Source organism: Nannospalax galili, unplaced genomic scaffold, assembly GCF_000622305.1.
Source record: "Nannospalax galili isolate Female #2095 unplaced genomic scaffold, S.galili_v1.0 scaffold191, whole genome shotgun sequence".
In the NCBI taxonomy this organism is placed as follows: Eukaryota; Metazoa; Chordata; class Mammalia; order Rodentia; family Spalacidae; genus Nannospalax; species Nannospalax galili.
Genome location: NW_008331484.1, coordinates 4563690 through 4586435, shown reverse-complemented (window position 1 = coordinate 4586435; position 22746 = coordinate 4563690). Strand labels below are relative to the sequence as shown.

At 36.8% G+C, this 22746-nt stretch overlaps 1 protein-coding gene across 6 annotated transcripts in view; it reads right to left on the bottom strand.

Annotated features, from left to right (window-relative positions):
• Nucleotides 1-22746, bottom strand: part of Atp2b1 (ATPase plasma membrane Ca2+ transporting 1) — a 116410-nt gene that overhangs the window by 49094 nt on the left and 44570 nt on the right. For all 6 annotated transcript variants that reach the window (XM_029559130.1, XM_029559112.1, XM_029559129.1 and 3 more), the window contains one exon: nt 6569-6996. In XM_029559130.1, coding sequence (XP_029414990.1) covers nt 6569-6776 — 208 coding nt within the window. In that variant the 5' untranslated portion in view covers nt 6777-6996. The remainder of the gene's footprint in view (nt 1-6568; nt 6997-22746) is intronic.

Here is a 22746-nt window from a genome sequence, read left to right as displayed (position 1 = left end):
GGTGTGATTCTTGGTGGGTTAACCTGGCTTCAGTGGATGGACTCACATTGAAGGACATTTGGGGACACAAATTAGACTCTATAAGTATGTGTATGTATATACATATATATATGAGAACATTAAATTGGATGGAGGGTAGTAAGGGGAGGTGTGGATAGTGGAAGGGATCTAAAGATATGATCAAAATACGTTGTATGAAAATTGCAAAGACTCAATAAAAAATACAACTTGGAGGATGAAAAAAAAAAAGTCCGCTTTAAAACTGTATGTTTTCTGTGTCTGCATCCAGCACTATGGAAAGTAAAAACAGCCTATATTCATCACAGATAATAGCTCCAAAATATTATATATGTGAGCAGAAAGAGTAAAATGCAAATTATATCAAGACATTTTATAAGAAAGCAAGACATCTCAGTTGCTGGGTCTAACTTTAAAGAAGGGAATGGGTTTACTGGAATGTCTAAAGTAGGTGGGTTTAGCTGAAAATCAGGAATACATACCACACGCAATTAAACTTCTCCAATTCTGTAGGTGAAACTGTGTGTGTGTTGAGTACATGTATGTGATGGTGGGAATGGGGTTTTGGTTGCCAAGGTGACTTTCCTTCAAGAAGAGAAAGCAGCATGCAGACTAAAAAAGTATGTGGAAAAGTATACTTCACTGAAGTCTCAATATTTTGAACAGGTGATCCCTCCGCTCCCCTCAAAGTCTAGATCCACCAGTCTAAGGTCAGACTTAAAATTCATTCCCCAATGCTTACCATGCACTAGGTACTATGAAAAGCATACAAGAGAGGAAACAGGCAGGATGCCTTTCCTTGGTACCTGCCCTCAAGGAATCATAGCTTGGTAGTGATGATTAATAAGCAACCACTGAGACACATCCAGCAGGTGTTACGATGGCAATGGTGGGGACAGCTGCAGGAGATACTCAGGAATGGAACCCAATTTATAGGGGTAGAGTACGGAAGAGAATTCTGAGATACTCAATATCTTAAGATAGTTAATTAACTATCTTTCTGAAAGAACAGTGAATTTTATCTTTTATATACTATTTAGTGGAAGTAAATTGTTTTAGGTAGAGACTGTAAAAAGCCTAGAAGTAAGAGTTAGCATGATAAAACATTTTTAAGAAACGGAAAAATTTGCTGCTTCAAACATTAAGGCCTAAAGATGGGGGAAAAAGATATGAAATTAGAAAGATAAAGAAAAGACATATCTGGTGGAGAGTTGTAGGCTTCAATGAGAAGTCTAAGTGTCATTCCAAAGGCAATGCAGAAATGCTGCAGCTGGCTTTAGAAGCAGGAAGATGACAAGCTGTGTAAGGAAGACACACCCATCATCACCCCATAAGACAATGCCAATGTTCTCCCACATCATAGTGAGGATACAGGGAAGTGGATTAAATAAGGTACAGGAAGTTGGTTAAGAAAAAGTTTGGAGTCAAGACTTTGAGACATACTGATCACATGAGAGGGAGTAAAAAAAAAAAATCCATGTCAAAGTCAAGGCCACTCAAGTTTCTAACCTGGTTTCAAGATAGGCAACAGTTTCATTGGAAGAGGACAAAGAGAGGCATATTTGGGACAAAAGAGTTTGGAGAGGTTTAGAAAATGGACATGTCTAAAAGGAATGAGGAATCAGGGCTTCAGGCCCAGGGCTGTGGGGAAATCCTGGACTGGAACTTCTAACATGGGGATCACTAGCACCCAGGTGATGTAAAGTCCTAGGAGTGAATGGGAGTGGATGACAGCCAGCAGAGTGCACCAGTGAACAGTAGGATAAACAGCATTTAAGGGAAAGCACAGGATGCTTAAAAAAGTGATCAAGAAAGAAAACCCTAAGAGTATGTGGAAGGAAGAAGAGGGTATTTTGAAAAGGAATTAAATCCACTGTAACCTAAAAACTAAATTTAAAAGCAAGACAGAAAACCAAGGTCATGCTACTTCAGGACTTTAAAAAATAATATACATGCTACAGAGTTAGAGAACTAGATGTGTTAAAAATATCATTAAAAATCTATAAACACTGAAAACCAGTGATCAGAGTAGGCATTAAAATAAATGTGTGATTCTCTATTTCAGTGGCAATAAATTTTCAGGACAAGGTCATGCAGGATCATCAACAAAAACTTCTCAATGGTAACTATACGAGCATAAAAACATACATGGCTGGCACACCATTGGCCATGCAAATACTTGCTGAATGCCAGCACTAATCTGCAAAACCAAGTACAAACTCTGGGCATCAATGCATTCTTCTACTAGCCTATAAGTCAATACTGATTTATCCCTGGAGAACAGGCTGATTTTCTGAGTTAAAATACATACAACATAAAGACAAGGTCAAAGTACAAGGACCTTAGTCCTAGGGACTGCAAATATAAACTGTCATCTGAGACGTGGAAATGAGGCAAGCAATGACTTGGGCTGTGGATCCTATCCCACTTCCTACCATTCACCTCTTTTCTTTCTCTCCCTGTCATCTTTTACTTCCTTTGTTTTTTCTTTTTCTCTCTCTTGTACCTAATTTTGACAGTCACCACTTCAAAAGCTTAGTGTTGTACTTCTTGCCCTTTATGGTACATGAAGCCTTTCCTATTACAAAGCTTGCATCACAACTCAGTATCTGCCTTTAATTTTTATGAACTGATTCTTATACTTTTCTTAGTTTATAATGGATCTGGAAACTTGCATTCCTGTATTCCTATTACATTGCCTACTCTATCAGTCAATATAAAATATAATAACAGATTAGGGACACATTAAAATGGAAAGGATACCCAAAGTTATTATAAAAATTAAATGATCAAGATGTATGATTTAGAGTATGAATAACAGCCAAATAGGAAAATAAAAGATATAAAAGAAAAAAACTGAAAATAATGTTATGTAGTTAAAATGTTATAAACAGGTTATTTTGGTATAAAAATTCATTCTTGAATTCTGAGGACTATAAGACATATCCTTGCTATAAAAGATACAGAGAGAAATACAAAGTTTGAAATCTTAACTTCCATTTATTCTGAACTTACAGTTGCAAATCCTTTAGGAATGATGATTAATCAGAACTATTAGGAAATTAAAAAAAATATTATATGTGTATGAGTATATTGCTTGCATTATGTAAGTGCACCTGTGCCGTATGATGCCCACAGAGGTCTAAAGAAAGCATCAGATCCCATGGAACTGGAATTACAGACGGTTGTCAGTCACCATGTGGGTGCTGGGAACCAAACCCAGGTCTTCTGCAAGAGCAGCCAGCGCTCTTAACCTCTGAGCCATCGCTCCAGCTCTAGAACGACTAGGAAAATTTTAAGACGAAAATTGTATCTGGCTCAAAATATGCCCGGTCAGTACGTACACTTACAGTATTCTTTAGAACAAGTTCAAAGACTACAGTTTGAAAAAACTAGTGGTAAGTTGGCAGAACAAACGAGGAAATAAGAAACACAACTGTTGATAGGTGAGGTATGCCTTTAAAGGTCAGAATGCTAAGGAGGATGCCGCAGATTGGGTCTTCAATGTCTCCCAAAGGCCCAAGTATTAAAGGGTTGGTCACTAGTCTGTGCCACTACTGGGAAGTGATGGAAACTTCAGGACGTGACTTAGTAGAAGGGACTCAGGTCACCAGTGAATGTCCTTGAAGAGGCTACTTAAGACCCTGGCTCGCTTGCGTGTGCGCGCTCTTCTACGCCCGCACCAGTCTCTCTCTGCTCCCCAGCTACCAAGAAGTATGAATAAGTTTCCCTGCCTGCTGTGCAGTCTTGCTAATAATTATTGCTCCTTACACAGTCTCCAAAGACAACAGGCCAAGTAACTAGATATAAATTCTTAAAACTCTGAGTTAAACCTTTTCCTCCTTTCAAAGTTGATTATCTCAAGTATTTTGATAGCGACAGAAGGTGACACACGAAATCTTTTTAGAGGGAGCATAAAATACATAAAATGATAATCAACATCCTAGTTTAATGAAAGGATGTCAATGAATGATCCAGACTAAAGGGACAAGTAAAAAGCATTAGTTTTACCAATAAAATCCGTGCACCCTGAAGAATCTTTTTGGTTCTCACCTAACTATAAACAGATTATTCCAACAAAAGATTATTTGCTGTCTAGATCACTCCCTTAGATATACAAACTCCTGCTCATTCCTGATCCTGATTCACTCACTATCATTTGACTAGTTTATCAATGACATGAGAAATATAAATAGCCTTTTGGGTGAAATATTTCGAATAAATTAGAAACCATGAAGAGTCCTGTGGAATTATTTCTATGAAGTCTGCTGTCATTTCAGCAACTATAAACATAATATGATGCTTATGATAGGTTGTTTCACATTCGTTAAAAGAACATTTCAAAATGGCAAATTTTTTACATATAACCAGTAAAGCCAAAAGTTTATACAAATTTTAGTAAACATTATAAATTCATAGTATCAGGAAGAATATGAGCAAGAATTCCATAAAAATAGTAGAGGGAAAATAACTCATACTTTCATTTAATACCACAAAGCACTAACAATCCACATGAAATTCTAGGTGTTAAGTCAGTTCTCTTGCGCTTATTTCATAACTTCTAACAGGTCAAAAGAGTAAATAATCTCTTCTCCAAATTTACTAGAAGCAAAATTTCCAATCAATTTCATTAACTTAACCAAAATCAATGTAAAAAGCATTACTCAAAATAATAAAAGAAACTATAGTACAAGGCAGTGAGAAATCAAGTTTACAAAAAATGAGAGGGACACTGGCTGGAGACCTTTGTTCCAGCCCTGGGGAGGCAGAGGCAGGCAGATCTTCTGTGAGATCAAGGCCAGCCTGGTTCACATAGTGACTTCCAAGCGGGCTGAGACTAGGGAGACCCTGTCAAAATAAAAAGACAAAAATTTTATCTGGCTCAAAACAGAAGTGTATTCCATTATTAGGAAACAAAAACACTGGTAACTCATAGCAAGGAAAACCAAAAATACAGGTGGGAGAACAGTTAAGCATATACCTCAAACTGAAGTTGACATTTTTTTGCAGTGCTGGGACTTGAACCTAGAGCAATATGTATGCCAGGCAAGTGCTGTATTACTGGGCTACATCCCTAGCCGTTCAACATGCCTTTTATAAACAAATGTGTTGTGACACTGAGGCTCTTTGATGCTAGTATTTCCTTTTAATTTGGTGATCTTGAAATATTCATCAGTTAGGCTTTAGTTGAAATGTAGAAACTACATATAGGTAAAGAGAATTAATAGACCTATCAATTGAGAACAGCATAGTAACACATAAATCTAGCACATCAAAAAGTTAGTTCAAAGTAGATTTGCACAATGAAAAAGCTTCAAATGCAATCACAATACTAAGGAATAAGAGGAAGTCTGTGCTGTTACCAGTTCTGACTTGAAAAGGACAAAAAAAATCTTAAAGAATTAATAGGTCTTGCAGAAGAAGACCTCAAGCAGTGTGAAGAGGTCCTTTTAGGGCATGTGTGAACCGTGACACCGAACACCTCAACACTACAGTACCTCAAAGAAATCAAAGAACGTCTTTATCACAACAAATGATCAGCAGTTCACAGAAAACAAAATGTTTTAAAGAATTTTTGGTATGCATAATTTTGTAAATTACCTTTTGCTGTTGCATTTAACAGTCATAAGCAAGTGTTTAAGAAAAATGGTAAGAAAAAGTTTTACATAATTTTTCTATAATTGACTTTGGAATATATGCTAATACTAATATAAATTAATATTTTAAAGTAAATATTTCCCAGCCTTACTAAAGTAAATGGAAATAACTGAACACCCCATGTCTTTGGTTGTTCCTTCAGACATTACACTAATACAGGTGCCTCCAGTACGTCCGATTTCCCATTCCACCAATTTTCCTTTTAAGCACATAATACTATGCATTTAATTTAGTTGCCCACTTTCTTCTCTGCAATTTGGAGGTATCTTCTTGAAACTTAGACCCTAAATTTTATGTTCAATATGATCAACCTATAAACGATCATCATTTTCATCATTTTGAAGATCCCAGTACAAAAAAGCACAAATTCATGAAACTAAAACCTCCTTTAAGCAAAGGAAAATTCAACATAATTCAAATATCAAAACTATTTTAGCTACATAGATGTTCAGTAAGTGAAAAACAAGTGCTATTTAACCTCCAAATTTTGCTTTCAGACCTCATCTGCTGATTATTAAAAGTAGTCCCATGAGCTAAAAACAACTCTGGAAGCTAATGGAAGTGACAACTATTTTAAGCCAACTAGCAAAATGAAGGATGGTGAAGGTTTGTTTCCACTGAGTCCCCTAGGGGCTACCAAGCCCAGTTCCATCTCTATAGCTCCAGTGGAGAGATAATCTTGTTATAAACTGGCAACACTAACGTACACAAAAAGGCCCACAATTCTAAAACATGTAAATTAACAGTCTCTAACTGTACTAATCTGATAACTTTTTATTTTCAAAATTATGGCATATTCACTGCAATAGCCAAGACAACGTAAGTGTATTTCTGAGCTAAATAAATAGCACTGTCTGCACAAGTGACTAAAAATAAACACAATAAAACTTACCTTCATTGGGAGATGTTTTCAACTTGGTGCAAATTCCATAGACATCTCCATAGCTTTCCTGTATTTTTCGTAATGCATCTGTGGACCTGAGCTCCATGAGAGCCCGCAGTTCTGCAAGCGTAATTCCAAAGTCTCCATCATGATTAGCTTCTTTCAAAGAGTGTTTCACACCACTATATGCAACTGAGTTGTTTGCCATGTCGCCCATTACAAGTATAATTTATTATGAGGAAAATGTTTCCCAGGAGAATCAATCTTCACTCGATATACTTCCAAGATGGAGATCTTTTAAATACGAAAATCTTTCTTAAACCAAACATTCATTGTATGACTCTGTAAAGTAGGATCAGCAGCAACAATTCCCAGAGAAGTATCTTGACCTTTGACCCATGACTTGTTTCTTCCTATCAATCATGAGATGCATACATCTGTAAGAAAAAAATATTTAGAAATTATTAGGTCCATCTGCCTAATATAATATTATGCACATAAGCATACTTTCCAAATGCCATCAGGTAACTAATCAAAGTACACTATTTATACACGTATTTGTAAATTGTGGTTTTATGTGCCTTTACATTTTTTTTGAAAGACAAAAGATTCAAGTATAACTCTGAAATAAAAACACACACATCAAGTCATTAGAGTTGATTATTAAATGAGAATGCATTGCATACTTCAGTATTACTGTTACTAAAGTTGCTGGTTCTAAGCACTGAGTTAGCTGCCTTAAATTAATCTCTCATTTAGCCTTTTTTTTTTTTTGGCCATGGCGTTCAGATAGAGCTGTTTCAAAAACTCTACCCTATCTCATTTATCTTGTCTTCCTATCTTTATTTTTTTTCATTTTTTATTTTTTGGTCTTTTTGAGACGGTCTCCTTGTAGCCCCAGCTGTCCTAGAACTCACTGTGTAGACCAGGCTGTCCTCAAACTCACAAAGATCCGCCTGCCTCTGCCTCCCAAGTGCTGGGATTAAAGGTGTGTGCCACCACATCCGGCCTTAATCCTCTCATTTAACTATTACAATTAATGATTATGATTACTACTCCTTACCCCCTCTACCCCCCCAGGAAGAGTACAGCCCTGAGAAATTGAGTTTTCAGCTTACAAATAGCTGAAATATCTGAGGCTGAACTGTCCCCAAGCCTGAGTTCCTTTTCATACCTGGACCTAGCCCTTGAAATCTTTTGTACATATCAAATAGCCTGTGAAATGACAAAAAGCACAGCAAGCCTCTAGTATGCTTTCCAGCAGTTCTCCTTGGCTACTCTGCTATCCCTCTGGCTTTCTAAAACCGTCTCTCCACATGATTTCCATCATATCCCCACCTCAAGTCTTCTGAATGTCAAACTAAAGAAGTTCTCTATCCTTAGTCTTTTCTGTTAATTTTCTTTGCTCATCTATTTTCTAAATTACTTGGTTCATTCATCAACTGTCATTATTCTCTCTCCTTCTACCTACACTAGCTCTGAGAGTAGGGTCTGCTCATTTGTATATTCTGAGAATCCAGAATTATGACAGACCATGATAGAAAATAAAACAATGAATATAATAAAATATAAACATTGACAGTAAGGTGAGCAGGGTGGTGCATGCCTTTAGTTCCAGCACTTGGGAGGCAGAAGCAGGCGGATTTCTGGGACATCGAGGCCAGCCTGGTCTACACAGAAATAGCTAGGCCAGCAGTGGCTATAGGCAGACTGTCTCAAAAATGCTAAAACAAACAAACAAACAAAAAAACACTGACAATAAAAGTTTGAGAAACAAATGAATACATTGCCTCAATTTCTTCACTATATTTTCAATTTCTCTTATTCTAACCTAGCTAAAATGACTTGCCAATTCTTCTTCCTCTACGTTGCTAAAGATTGGATTCAACCTATTCCCTGACAGCTGCTCCCTTCCAGTCACCACCACTCTAAGTACCCAGGCATGAACTCCTATCATCTTAGATACCATTCTCTCCTGATTCAGTCACTTGCTGCGTCTGGTTAATTCTTCCTTTGGTAATATCACCTGTATCCAGCTTTTTGTACACTTTGCTACTTCACCTAGTTAAGACAGGTGTTGTGACACTACTAAAACACAGGAAAAAAAATGCAGTACCAGTGTATATGCCTGTTCAGCATTCAAGTTCAAATTTTAGTTACCTGAATCAACTTTTCTCCTTCCCAAGAAAATCTATCTCTAACTATTTAATAATGTTAATAATAATAATAATAAACTATGTGACAATTGGAAAAGAAATTGGCAAGTATAATTAATTTTATCTATTAAGTTGCTATAGGATGTTTGCAAATCATGGTTTGTGATCCATATACTTCAGCAGACATGGGAGTCAACTAAGGCTCATTGAAATACAAATTGCAGGACCCTATCTCCAGAGTTATAAGTTTAGAGAGTTAAGCCTGGAGTCCACAACTCATACTTCTATCAAGTTTCCTGACAATACAGATGCTATCTGTTCAGGGAGCACACTGACAAGCACTGGGATGAAGAGCTGACTGAAAATGTGAAAGTTTAGACCAGTAGAGTTGAGGATGACTGACTAAGAAAAGTTTGGTTGCCTTGGGTTAAATTTGCAAGAATAAAATAGCAATGGGTTCTCTAAGGCATTTTCTTTCATTGCCTTCTTCCTCCCACTCCATAAACCCTACACTTGCCCAATTATTACCAAATTTAACTTATCTCCTAGGTAAAGTGGGTTCCCACCTACTCACATCAATTATTATAATAATCAAGCTCAAAAATTAGACTATGTAGCTGTTTGATAATCTTCAGTTTCCATACCTAAACTTTGTTGGCTGGAACATCACACCAACTCTAACATAGATAATTTGTCTAAGAGATAAAATAATTAAGATACTTAAGTCTGTGTGGTGACAAGGGCATGTGTGTCCATTTGTCCTTTGGTTTCTATAAAGAGATTTCCTCCCTAACTCCCGGCCTGCTACCTCACCAATTACCACTGAGATAATGATGTGTCTAAGTGATTTTCCGAGAGGAAACAGATAGAGACTTCTTACCCTCTCTGCCTCTTAGGAATGAGATCTCATATATTTTACAACGAAATTTAAGGAGCAGACCCCAAATTAAAAAGCCCACTGTTGTTCAAAGTGCTTGGAATAGAGGAAAGTGCTTGTTATAAGCTCCATGTCAGAAAGTCATTGATGTTGTGCAAAATCATCTTCCATTTAGACGTCATCAACAGTAACACTTTTTCTCTTTTTTGCGGACAGTATAATTTGTAAGTATTGTGATTATATTCACTCCCCCACTATCATCTGCTGTTCATTTCTCTCTAAACTCTTTCCTCTTCTCACCTAGTCCCTCAGTGGCTACACTATTATGAGAAAATGATACCCCCTCTTCTAGAAATCATCAGGAGTATTAATTCCTAGGCTGGAGAGATGGTTTAGTGCACTGGCTGCTCTTGCAGAGGACGTGGGTTCGATTCCCAGCACCAACATGGCAGCTAACAACTGCCCCTAATTCCAGTTCCAGGGGATCAAGAGACCTCTTCTGACCTCTGTGGGCATTCCACAACATGGATGCACCTACCTACATACAGGCAAAAATACATCCCTATAAACAAAATAAAATAAAAATAATAGTAAAGGAGTGTTAACTCTTCAGAAAGGGGTGGAACCTCCCAAGTACGTGCTCTACCCATGGTGGACAGTTGGAGGGCCCGATCTTGTGCAGGTGCCCACAGATGCTATGTATTCATGGTTGCAATGGCAATGTTGTATCTAGATGACAACTATTCATGACACTCTTCCCCATCCTCTGTCTCTTAAATTCATCCACCTCCCCCTTCTGTGATATTCTTGGGGGGGGGGCTGAGACATTGATTCCATTTAAGACTGAATGCTCACCAATCACTTACTGTTAGCATTGTGACCAAACATGAGATGAGTCTACATCAGTCTCTGGGTATGAACATAAATATTCAGAAGGCAGTTTGCTAACATGTTCATTTAAAGAAGCAATGATAGCATTTTTTTTTCATTCCTAGGTGCCAATATTTTTCTTTTCTTTCAAAAGAATGTAAATAAGAGAAAAAAATGTTATTTATTGGATGCCCTTAAATCCCTCAACAAAAGGGGTAGTAATTGAGCTAGGAGTAGAAGGCCATGCTGCTTCCATTATACTGCCTCCACTTTAAGTTTTCACATCTTCTAGATCATAATGGAAGTTTCTTTAGTTCAAAAATAGTTAAATAACACTAATGACACCAACTTATATAATCAAATAAATACTGAAGGGACACTGCTGTGGATTTTTGTTGTCAACTCAACAGCCCTTTCCCCCATCTTTTGGCAACAGCTTCCCTTTTGGTTTAGGGATCTGTCCTTTCCTAACATTAAATCTGAACTGGGTTCCACCCTAGAAAAACATACCCTCATTGCTTTCATGGATTCAGAAATGTGAATGAGATTTGGAATGGACTAATAATGAACTATTAAAAACTTGTTCCTTTTTTGCTGAACTTAAATCTAAGAAAGACACAAGCAGCCACTGTGGTCATCTAGTATCACACAATTCAATAAGGAGGATGTGGACTGATGGATGGATGGGCATGTGTCTTTTAGTCCTTGAACATCCTATAAACTCTTGGTTTAAACATGACTAAAGTTTCTCCTATCCTTGATTTTATGAGCAATTTGTCAATAAACTGCCATTAGATTTGAGTTTTCTATTATTTTGCAATCAACAGAGCTTTGATAAATTACTAATCACATTCAATTCCACTACACTAAACAGTTTAAGAAAAGGATGTTTAGGGAAAAGCACCAAATACAAATTAGCTAGCAACTTTCACAGTGGACTATCTGAATTACTGATGACCTACAAATTATATATCAGACTGTTTTCTATTTCTAGACTGTCTAAAACCTCTTCTTGCCATTTCCTTCTTTACTCATTCATCTAATTGAGTGATTGATAAAAATGTTAAGGACAACAAAATTTTGATTTATTTGTTAGCCTCAATGTGACAATCATGTAAGAGACAGACTATTTTAGATTCATATGTAAGAGAAACCAGACGATGTCTTCTGATTCTCTTTGTTCTTCAAAGAAATTTTATCTTCCATTTGAAAAGCTTTAAAAAAAAAAAAAAGTTTAAGTGGAAGCTGAGACCTCAGAAAAAGGATGTTTTAAAGAAAACACAAAACTTTATGTAGGACACTCAGCCTATGAAATTTATCCCAGAATAAATGACATCCCTGATCAAAGCACTGTTGGTAGTCTTTGAGGTATTATGGAAAAAGACAGGTGTAGTTGAAGACCAGTGTTGAGTAAATGTGGTCCAAAGGAGGAATAAGGTAGATTCTTATCACACATAAGCTTTCCTATGATTGGGCAGGGCCCCCAAAGAACACAAAAGGATGACTATGAGGGGTCACATAACAAGTGATGCTCACTGTTAAAACAATCTCAATTACTTCTTTTACAAGGTCGACTGACTTAAAGACCATGAAGAAGCTCTATGAAAGTTATCAAGATTCAACAGTGACAACCAAAATTTAAAAACCACTTACAAAAACTGAAAAAAATAAAGAGCTAAACAAATTATGAAATGGCATACGTAAAATAATTTTAATACATACAGCAACATCAGATTCTTACAGGTAAAACAGAAAATATATGCCAATTCAACTAAGACTATCAGTTACAAAGCCTAAAAGGGGGGTGTTTCTACATGAATTATTGGATTCTCAATTCCTGAATGAGTCTAAACTTTTATTAATGATCTGAAGTTGTGAAAATTGCATTTATTCATTCTACCAATAATTTATAGCTGGGAAATCAGGAAATATGTTAAATAACAGGATTAGGATCCAAATAGACAGATGGGAATGAGGCTAAATTTAATTCATACATAAGTATAATGTTCCTATACTAACTCCCCAAATATAACTGTACACATTTAGTGTTTAAGAAATGCATCAGCATGTAAGACAAAGGTTCAATTTAGTCAAAGCTAAATATGCATTAACTTGACATTAATCAGCATTATCTGTTAACAGTATGGTGTCAACCTTAATCAGAATAATCACTAATTTTCTGGAATTGTTAAGCATTACATTTTATAAAACCAAATTAAAGTATTAACAATAAACAAGCTTTACAAAGCCTTCATTTTGCTAAGTAAGAACTATGAAGGAAAGAATCCAAGAATTTCAGGGATACTGGAGACAAAATTCAATTGCCCATTTTACAGCTACTGAAGTCAAACACTCATAATCATCCATCATAAATATGTTTGTAATAAAAGAAAGCAAGTATTAAACACAAAATCATTAAAAACAAGAACAGGTGACTAACATTTAAATCATGGAGTAATTCCTAACAATATGTAGGTTTTAAGAAAGCCTCTACCCACCATCCAGGGAAGTGACTGTCATTATACTCCAAAAATGAGTGCTGACATCCAAGCCATTAAACAGACCAAAGAACTGAAAAATAATTTGAGAGTGCAGCTTCTCATAACATAAAAGAATAAAGAGCATACCACACCCCCGTGTGTATATGTGTGTTAGCACACAATCAGTAAAATCATTCTACTTCCTATGCACCTAGACAGGCAGTTATGAGAATAAGTAACCTTTGTAACTGTTTTTGACAAATGCTATTGGCATTTTTATTGAGAGCTACTTTCTAAGTTAGAGAAACAACCTGTCCCACCCAGTCTTCCTCAATTATACTCAAATCAGTGTGGATAACCTGAACTCATCCCACATGTTTCCCCAAAGGACAAGATAGTATAATCACCACACATGTGAGCCTAGATCAAACACTACATTGAAAAATTACTGAAAGGCAGTAACTCAGTAAGAGGAACTATGATCTCTCAATGTTCTGCCACAAAGCCACTTTCTGTAGGAGGGAAATGCTATTTATCTGATCCATGCTCTCAAGTCTTGAAATCTTTCAACAATTGAGAAAAAATTTGTATGAAATGATAACTTACTGTATACTATTAGATAAAGCTGGAATAGTGGAAAAAGCAGGTGGTGTGATACTATATGTTTCATAAAATACACATGGGGGGTGTTGAGAGGGTCTCCCTGTAGTCCCAACTGGCCTGGACCTTGCTATGTTGGCCTTGATCTCACAGAGATCTGCCTGCCTTTGCCTCTTGAGTTCTGGCGCACATGTCTGACACTATACACTGAAAAATCATGAATCGTGGGTGCTTCTTTTACAAATTACTGTATATCCAAATATTTCATTAAGACAATGAAGTTACTAAGGGAAGATTCAGATTTGATATTACTCCGAATTTATGTTTTCTGCTTTTCAAGGGACTTAATTTTTAACATCTATACAGCTTAGTTAGAAAAATTAATTGCTAGTAAATGAAGTATATACATACAAATATACACAAGAAGAAATTTACCAAGCAGGATCTTAGTTACACAGAACTCATACAGCAGAAAATAAGCATTGTTAATAATGCCTGATTTATGAGTCCCAAAAGATTCATAAATAACATTCTTATATCTGTGTTGACTAAAATTAGTCTTACTCAGTAATTTACTTATCATTTGGTAGACTATTCAAAGCAGAGCCTTGGTACTTTAAAGGGAAGATATAGCTGTGCCAGGGTATAATCCAGCATGACCACTTCAGCAAGATCTCAGCGTGGTAAACAGATTATTAGAATACTGTGGGCACTAACTGGCTCTTCTGTCACAGGTGTTATCACTTAGCTGTAATGATTTATGTTACCTCTCTGCACCTTTCCCAGTGAACTGTGACCTAAAGGAAGGAGCTGTCTTACTCATTTTTAATCCTCAGCAGTGTTTGGGATATAGTGAGGGTTCAATGTTTATTGAACAGAAACACTTTTGTTTGCACCTTAGGCTAAAATCAATTTGAAAAAGAGGCTTTGCAGAAAAGTAATGGCAATTCAAATAAGAGAACAAAACAAAACCTTACAATATGTTTAATATGCTTAGGTATTACCAATTCAGAAAAAGTTAGTGTTTCAGTTTTCAAAACATCTTGCTATTAAAGATGTATCAATTTAACTTCCCTCTGAATTCTTTTCTATAACAGAAGTAAAAAAGTATTTCAGATTCTCAAATTAATTATACACTGTTACTGTCAATGGTTTTGAACCATGGTCCTAGAACTTTGAGGACTGGTCAAGTAACAATACTGTTTCAGTATTTCATAAATGACAAGGTTTATTTTTGAGAAATAAATTGTTAGTTATTTACACTAAATAAAAATATATCAAATCAGAACAGAAGTCAATTTAGTAAGAGATCCTAAGTAACAAAGAAACAACAATCCCATCTAGTAACAGCCATGTAATTAAACCCTCAACTCCTCAGGTGGCTATCATCCTCTGAAATGTGCTGCTTCTCCTTTATCTCCCCTTCCCAGATTAACCCACACTAACCTCTCAGTGCTCAGAGAAGCCACTGTTCTAGGTAACCAATGATCCTACTGTTCCCAAATCTAAAGAGCACGTCTGGTCCTTTTCTGGGACTGCAACCTTTGCTACTCTTAACTACACCCTCACTCTTGAAAAGCTGTATAGCCTTAATTTCCCTGTGGCTTGACTCTTATTCCCACCACACCACCACCTCTGGCTGCATGTCTTCACTTTCCACTGCTTGTTCCACATCACTGAATAACTGTCAAGGGAATCAGTGAGGAGGAGTTGGGTGATATGGTAACTGTTTTCATCTGGTTTTAGTCAGAAAAAAATGAGATTGGTTTATAGATAATAAAAATTTATTTGCATTTATGTGCAATTGCAAGTTTACTTTTGTTTTTCTTATATTTGGGAATTTCATAATTCAATTAAATCACATTATGGCAGTCTGGCTCAGTAAAAATGAAACACAAACACACAGAGAACTTTCTTAGCCCCCAACAGAGCTCTTATTTCTATTGACTTTTTATCTACAAAAATATATTCCAGCCAAAAATAAAGCAGGACTATAAGCTGGTCATTCAACCCCATTTTTGGAGCTTCTGATAATTGCCATTTCCAGCACAGATTGTTTACGTCAAAGTACTTAATTAAGAAAAGTACATAATAAAGTTTTAATGTGAATGATCCAAAGCGCAGGCATCTTGAAGCTTACTATAGACATGTTTGCCTTATGGTGAAGTCAGTTGATGGATCTTATTCCAAATGCCATGGACATTTGTTAGCCTGATCTTGCAAGGATATATCTATAGACTCAACAAACCACAGCTCCTCTCTGAATTTACGAAAGCCACAATACATTTAAAAGTTAATTCTACATACTGCAGATTTGTGTTTATCAAACTACAGTGTGCATTGGCACCTCTTATGGGTCTCTTAAAACATGAAATTGCTGGACCCTGTCCCAGAAATGTCTCCTGCTGACACAAAGCACAAGCTAAGAATTTACATTTCTAATAATTTCTCAGATGATGAGGATGCTGATCCTGCTCCTGGTTTGGTGAGCCATTTCAAGATAATTATGCCCTGAAATTTGACTCATGAACTGTTGGATATCCATCTTGGCCTGATAGTTTCTGGACGAAACAGGCAAGTTACTCATGGTTCTTCATTGTGCTATTCCTAATGTGCATGTATAATTGAAAACCAACTATCTTCTAAAAATACTCTGTGAGCTGCTCCTTGAACTGCTTTGGTTTTAATACCAAGTACACTGACTTTTTTCTTCTTAAGCCTTGTATTACACAACTACTGTGAATAATGTCCTTTGTTCAAAGTAAAAGCGTCTAAACACCTTAAGGAAGTGATTATAACAAATTTAACAAAATGCTCTAACTTAGGGGCTGGAGAGATGGCTTAAAGGTTAAGAGTACTGGCTGCTCTTGCAGAGGACCTGGGTTCAGTTCCCAGCACCCACGTGTAAGCTAACAACTGTCCTTAACTCTAGTTTCAGGAGATCCAAACCCTCTTCTGTCCTCTGTAGGCATGGTACAACATGCTGCACTTACATATATGCAGGTAAAACACTCATACACATAAAAGAAATAATAAACAAATGTTCTGATTTAGATGGCAACCTTTTATTTGAACCCCTAAAATGAACTATACTTTGGTCCTATTTTATTGTTCCACTCGCATTTTAAACCTTTCATTTTTACAGTAAGTTTCGTAGTTAAGGGTGAAAAGCTTTTCAAAAGCTCGAAAATAAAGAAAGTTAATTTTATATAATCCTGTGCAATTTACCAAATATAAGAACATACTATATCTCCGGTTAAATATGAGAACCAAATGTTCTATCATTTTCTAGTCTTACTGGTGTTGGAATTTTCAGCTATAGTCAAAGAAGAGATTTCTAAATTAAAACACTGTTTTTCCTTCTGTTCAGGAGTTAGGAGGCAATATGAGCACTTGAATGTCACAGCAGCTGCTCTCTCGGCCCACTTAGTTCTTCAGAGCTTCTATCCTGTCAGTTCACAAGAACCTACACTTAAAACGTTTAAGGAAACAGGATGCTCATTATGTCACCGAACAGGCTCACAAAAATAAAGTTGGCAATACAGAGGGAGGCATAACTCTTTTCTGTAAATTCACATGAGCTTTCTGTTCTATTAATTGAAAATTCTAGATTTCAAAGTTAGTCTATGATAGTTGACAGTCTTTTGCAATTTCCACTTACAGTTATTGAAGAGGTGCTCAGTAAATCAATACTCACTTTTATAATAGTTCAAATAATCCAGCTGAAAAATAAGCTATACTTTAAGAAGGTATTAGGCAAGAATTTGATTTGCCATCAGCTCAAAGTGCAAAGAATGTTGACATTAGGAATGTGTTGAACTGTAACTTACTCCATCACACCACTCTGACGATCCTCTAAGCTCTGGCTTCACATATTCCTGGACTTTCTTCTAACAGTTTAATTTGTATTCTAACTGCTATTAAAGGTCAATACCAAGCATGAAAATTGTCATCTGGAACTGCTCTACAGAATTGCCCTATCTTAAGATTTTCTTTCTGATACAACTTCTCTATCAGTTCTACTGAATCTTTTCATACTGTCTGACCTCCAAGGCCATCAAGATCCTTTCTCAACAATACTAGCTTCCTTTTTAAAAACTAACTTCCCAGTGTTCGATTTGCTCTTTAATCTTCTTCCTGTATCCAGCCTGGTAATGAGCTACCACCTCTTGAAGAGTCAAACCATCTGGATAAGCAACAATGAAAAAGTATTTATTTTACTTAATTTTTTTCATGTTTTAAAATAAAGTCTTTTTGTCTCTAATTGGCCTAGAATTTGCTATGAAGACCAGTCTGGCCTTAAACTTGAGACAATCCTCCTGCTTCTGCTTCCCAAGCACTGGGATTAATTACAGGCTTGTGCCACCATTTCCAGGACACCATATCCATTGAAAAACAAATTTAAGGGGTTGGAGGGATGGCACAGTGGTTAAGAGCACTGGTTGCTCTTGCAGAGGGCCCAGGTTCAGATCTAAGCACCCACATGGTGGCTAACAACTGTCCATAACTCCAGTTCCAAGGGATCCAACACCCTTGTCTGTCTTCCGTGGGCACTGCACGACCTGGGTGCACTTATACACATGTAGGCATTGCATTCATACACATAAAATAAAAAATAAATACAACAGAAAATATTAAAAAAAAGAAAAACAGATCCAAAACAGTTCTTAATTCTTAACAACATATTTGGTTCAGTAATATACAATACACACACACACACACACACACACACACACACACTTCAACTTCCCAGAATATATTCCTCTTGTAATTCCAAGTCTTTTCTATATTATTTCCTCTCTGAAAATAAGACCTCATTTCCTTAATTCCCATAGCAAGCCCCATCGACCACCTCAATACCTTTTCTGTTGGGTCTTTCACTTAGTCTCACCAATAAGCATATACATTTTACTTCATAAAGATCATCTCTTTTGCTTCTCCCCTAAAAAGTATGTCTATCCTGGATTTTCTTGACCCAGCAAGCTATCTTTTGCTCATCTCCCCTTTGAAAAACATCTTTCCTCAATGTAACTTCATTACTGATTCTCACTTTGAACCTGGTAAATGGATCCATCACTGAGTCCACACACTACTGATATAGTGATGACTGTTTATAGTGATTGATCTCGGGTGGCCCTTTACCCCTTGCCCTCCTCTATACTTTGGTCTTATTAGACAGAATTCTTCTATTCACTGTATCACTTAGTTCTCATAGAGCTCTAACCAATTTTTCTGGCTTTTAAAATCTTGGCCACATCCTAAATGAGGGCATCACCCAGATCTATCTGCAGGACTCTCTTGGCAACTCATGTAACATCATGCCCTACATCTATGACCTTGCTCTTGCTCCAGGTTACAACACAACTGTTAAGCAGCATCCCCACTTGAATATTTTGTAGCATTTCATGAAATCACTAATATTAACCTATCACTGACTCTTCTAAATTGTTTTTCTTCAAAGTTCCTATCCATCCCAAAGATATCTAAATGACTCCCATGTCCAAGGCTCTGTCTTCAAGAAGTTTACAGTCTAAATGAGGAAGAAAGGTAAGTGTATAAGCAAGTACACCAAACATCATAGAGAATCACAAAAGGCATGGTGAACAGGCAAAGGACAAACTACTAAATGAGTCTGTGGCATCAAGAATGACTTCAATACCTTACTTGGACCAGTAGTGCATGAGTGGTAAAAAGTTGAGAGCAAAGGTGTCACTGACCCTCTGATAATCGCCATGTACCTAACAAAGCAGCAGCACAAGAAAAACTGATTTTAAGATTAAAACACTATTTCTATCTCCAAAGAGTTTTGTGGTGGTTTGAATGAGTGTCCCCACCCCCATTGGCTCCAAGTACTTGGACACCTGGTCCCCAGTTTGTGGCACTGTTTGTGGAGGGTCGAAGAGCCTTTAGGAAGTATAGCTATGCTGGAGGAAGCACATCACTGGGGGTGGGCGTTCAGAGTTCTTAACCCTTGCCAGATTTCCTGTCTCTCTTTGCTTCCTGTGCCTGCTTAGAGAGGTGATGGCCTGGATTTCTGCTCCAGCTGTCTCTGCCACCATGTTTCCCTCGTTATTATAGACTCTCCCCCTGGAAACACAAAGCTCAAATAAACTTTTCCTTCTAGAAGTTCCCTTGGTCATAGTGTCTTATCACAGGCTCAGAAAAGTTAACTAATACAGGTTTCATAAAAATTAATCCTTTCTCCGGAACTACATCTTAACACTTCCTGTGGAGCAAGCTTTTTATTGTCTTCACAGATGCTAGTAGATTGCTGAACTGGATATAAAAGCATGTACGGGCAAGTTTAAATTGCAAAAAGTTAGTCCACTGAAAGTCTTCAAAACTCCCTAACAAAAAAAAGAAAATAAAGAATGGAAAGATGGCTCAGGGATTAAGAGTAGCTGTTGCTTCTCGTCCTGAAAACACGAGTTCAGTTCCCAGCACCCACACAGAGGCATACAACTTCACAGAACTCAATCTCCAAGGATTGGATGCCCTTTTCTGGCCTCCAATGGCACAGGCATGCATGTGACATACTCACATGTACATGTAAATTAAAAAATTAAATAACCAAAACAAGGTTAATACAGAACCAAGGAGAAAACATGTAGTTCTCAAAATCATTGGCTCCCTAATTCTTCCTGCTTTTTTGGTGGGGGATGGGGAGGTGCACAGGGTCTCCCTGTAACGCTAGCTGGCCTATAACTTGCTATGTAGACCATGCTGGCCTTGATCTCACAGAAATTCGCATGTGGAAGTCTGGTGCTAATTTAAAATTATTTTAAAATTAATTAATTTTAATATTTCATTTATTATTACTCTGATTTTATGTGTATGAGTATACTGCCTGCACACAGGTAGGTGTCCCTGTGCTGTGCAACACCCACGGAGGTCAGAAAAGCGCGACGGATCCCCTGGAACGAACTGGACTTACAGATGGTTGTCAGCCGACATGTGGGTGCTGGGAATTGAACCTGGGTCCTCTGCAAGAGCAGCCAGTGCTTTTAACCGCTGAGTCATCGCTCAAGCCCCTAAACATTTATTTTTATGTGTATTAGTGTATTGTCTGCATGTACACAAGTGCAGCTGTGTCAGGCAAGCTTGCAGAGGTCAGAAGAGGACATTAGATCTCTGGGAACTAGAGTTAGGGACCGTTGTTAGTCACCATATGGGTGCTGGGCATGGAACCTGGGTTCACTGCAAGAGCAGCCAGTGCTCTCAACCACTGAGCCATCTCTCTGGGCCAGCTGCTAACTTTTTAATAAGGACAACTGAAATCATTTTATAAGACAACAGAGATTTGTATCATCTTTTGAGAAGACCAGAATCAAATTTAATTTCCTTTCTCAGCAACTGCAGAAAGTGAAACTTAATAAAACAGGAAGATGAGGGTTACTTTCAAGATGGTGATGGAAACTGAGCAGCATCAAGCCTGTGAGCACTGAACCCTCCAGAGATCAATAGACCTACACACAATTAACAGTTCCCTACCGTCACACTGGTGAATTTTCCCTTGTGAAAGCTAGCCTATTCTTTTTTCCTTTTTATTAACTTTTCCTTCAAGAGATAGTAGTAACGCCCCTCTACTCTGACCCAACAACAAGGAAGTAATCCATGCCTCTATTTCTTTTGGAACTTTACATTCAGTATGTATTGTAAGTTCCTATGCAGGTAGTCTTTAAACCATAAGGTCTGGAGGCAGGATAGTCTGATCCATTTCTGTATCTCCTAGTGTCCACTCCAGCAACAGTACTTTGTCCTCAGACACTGTTCAACATAGAATAATTAAACTGGAGAACATGTGGCATAACATAAAAGGCAAACAGTGTGGTCCTTTAGGAAGTAAGGTACATTCTGGTACCAGAAAAACCTTTAGTCTCACAGAAACAAAGATTCTTCTAGCACTCACCCCTGAATGAGAACTGGGATCAAGACAGGTCTATAGCTCTTACATGTCATTCCAACACTTTCTTGAACTAGCTAAATGACCTTGGCAATTTATTCAGCTTCCTAATTTGTAAAATGTGAACGAATTGTTACTTGAATTATCTGGAATCATCCTACTGCCTTAGAGGCAATGCTGCTATACGTAATAGTAAGTACTTGATGAACTGTAATAGTTTTAACTCACAATAACACATTTTAATTAGTTTCCTGTCATATTTATGTCTAACTTAACCTGGTATTATGGAAAGTACACTATATATATAAATATATAAAATAGACAAAGTATTTGAATGCAATATACTTCCATATGACTCCAAATAGAATAAGAAATAAAAGGGATATAGAATTTCATAGCAATTAATCTCCAAAATACATCCAAAAGAATAGTAGAGTGACCACCATAATTTAAATCAGACATTTAATTATTGTATGTTTAAGATTTTAAATACAAATCTGGACAACTCTTTGTCATATATTTAAGAGGAAAACACAGAAATATATGTATCCAATGAATATAACCAAGAAGAATTCAAATACATTTAAATGGATAAAAATCAGCAAACATGAGAGAGAACTGAGTTGTTTGTTGGAGCAACATTATTATACTTTATAAATAAGATAAAAATATTTAAAAATAAATAATACAGATTTCTTAAATGCTCTGGATTCCATTTGCATAACAAAGGCTGAAGTAATGTTTTTTCAACCGTTAGACATTCTATCTACCAAATTTTACTAAAATTCAAAGTGCAATGAAATAGATGTTGGTCATGATCTCACATTGTCCTTTGGTCACTTTAAAGTGTTTGTTTCATACAAAGAAGGTATACTGAGCAGTAAGTACTAGAGTAACAATCTTAGTACATTTAATAACAAATGTGCTACTCTTACAGAGGACCCAGGTTCAGTTCCCAGCATCCATAGGGCAACTCACGGAAGTCTGTAACTAGTTCCAGGGGATCCCACATCTGTTTCTGGCCTCCACAGGTATTGAATGTACATAGTACACATACATACATGCAGGCAAAACATTCATACACACAAAAATAAAAACAAATCTTAAAATAATAAGGAAGTACAAGTAATCATATGCTCAATGCCAGTCTAAGTAAGTAAGAGTAAATGTCAAGAAAAAAAGAAAACTGATACAGTATATACATAAGATTCAGTCTCAGAAGAACCTTCCTAGAATCTGAACACAAGAAACCAAGTATCAAGGTACAGGCCTTTTCAGGGAAGTCAACAGACTTAGTCTTG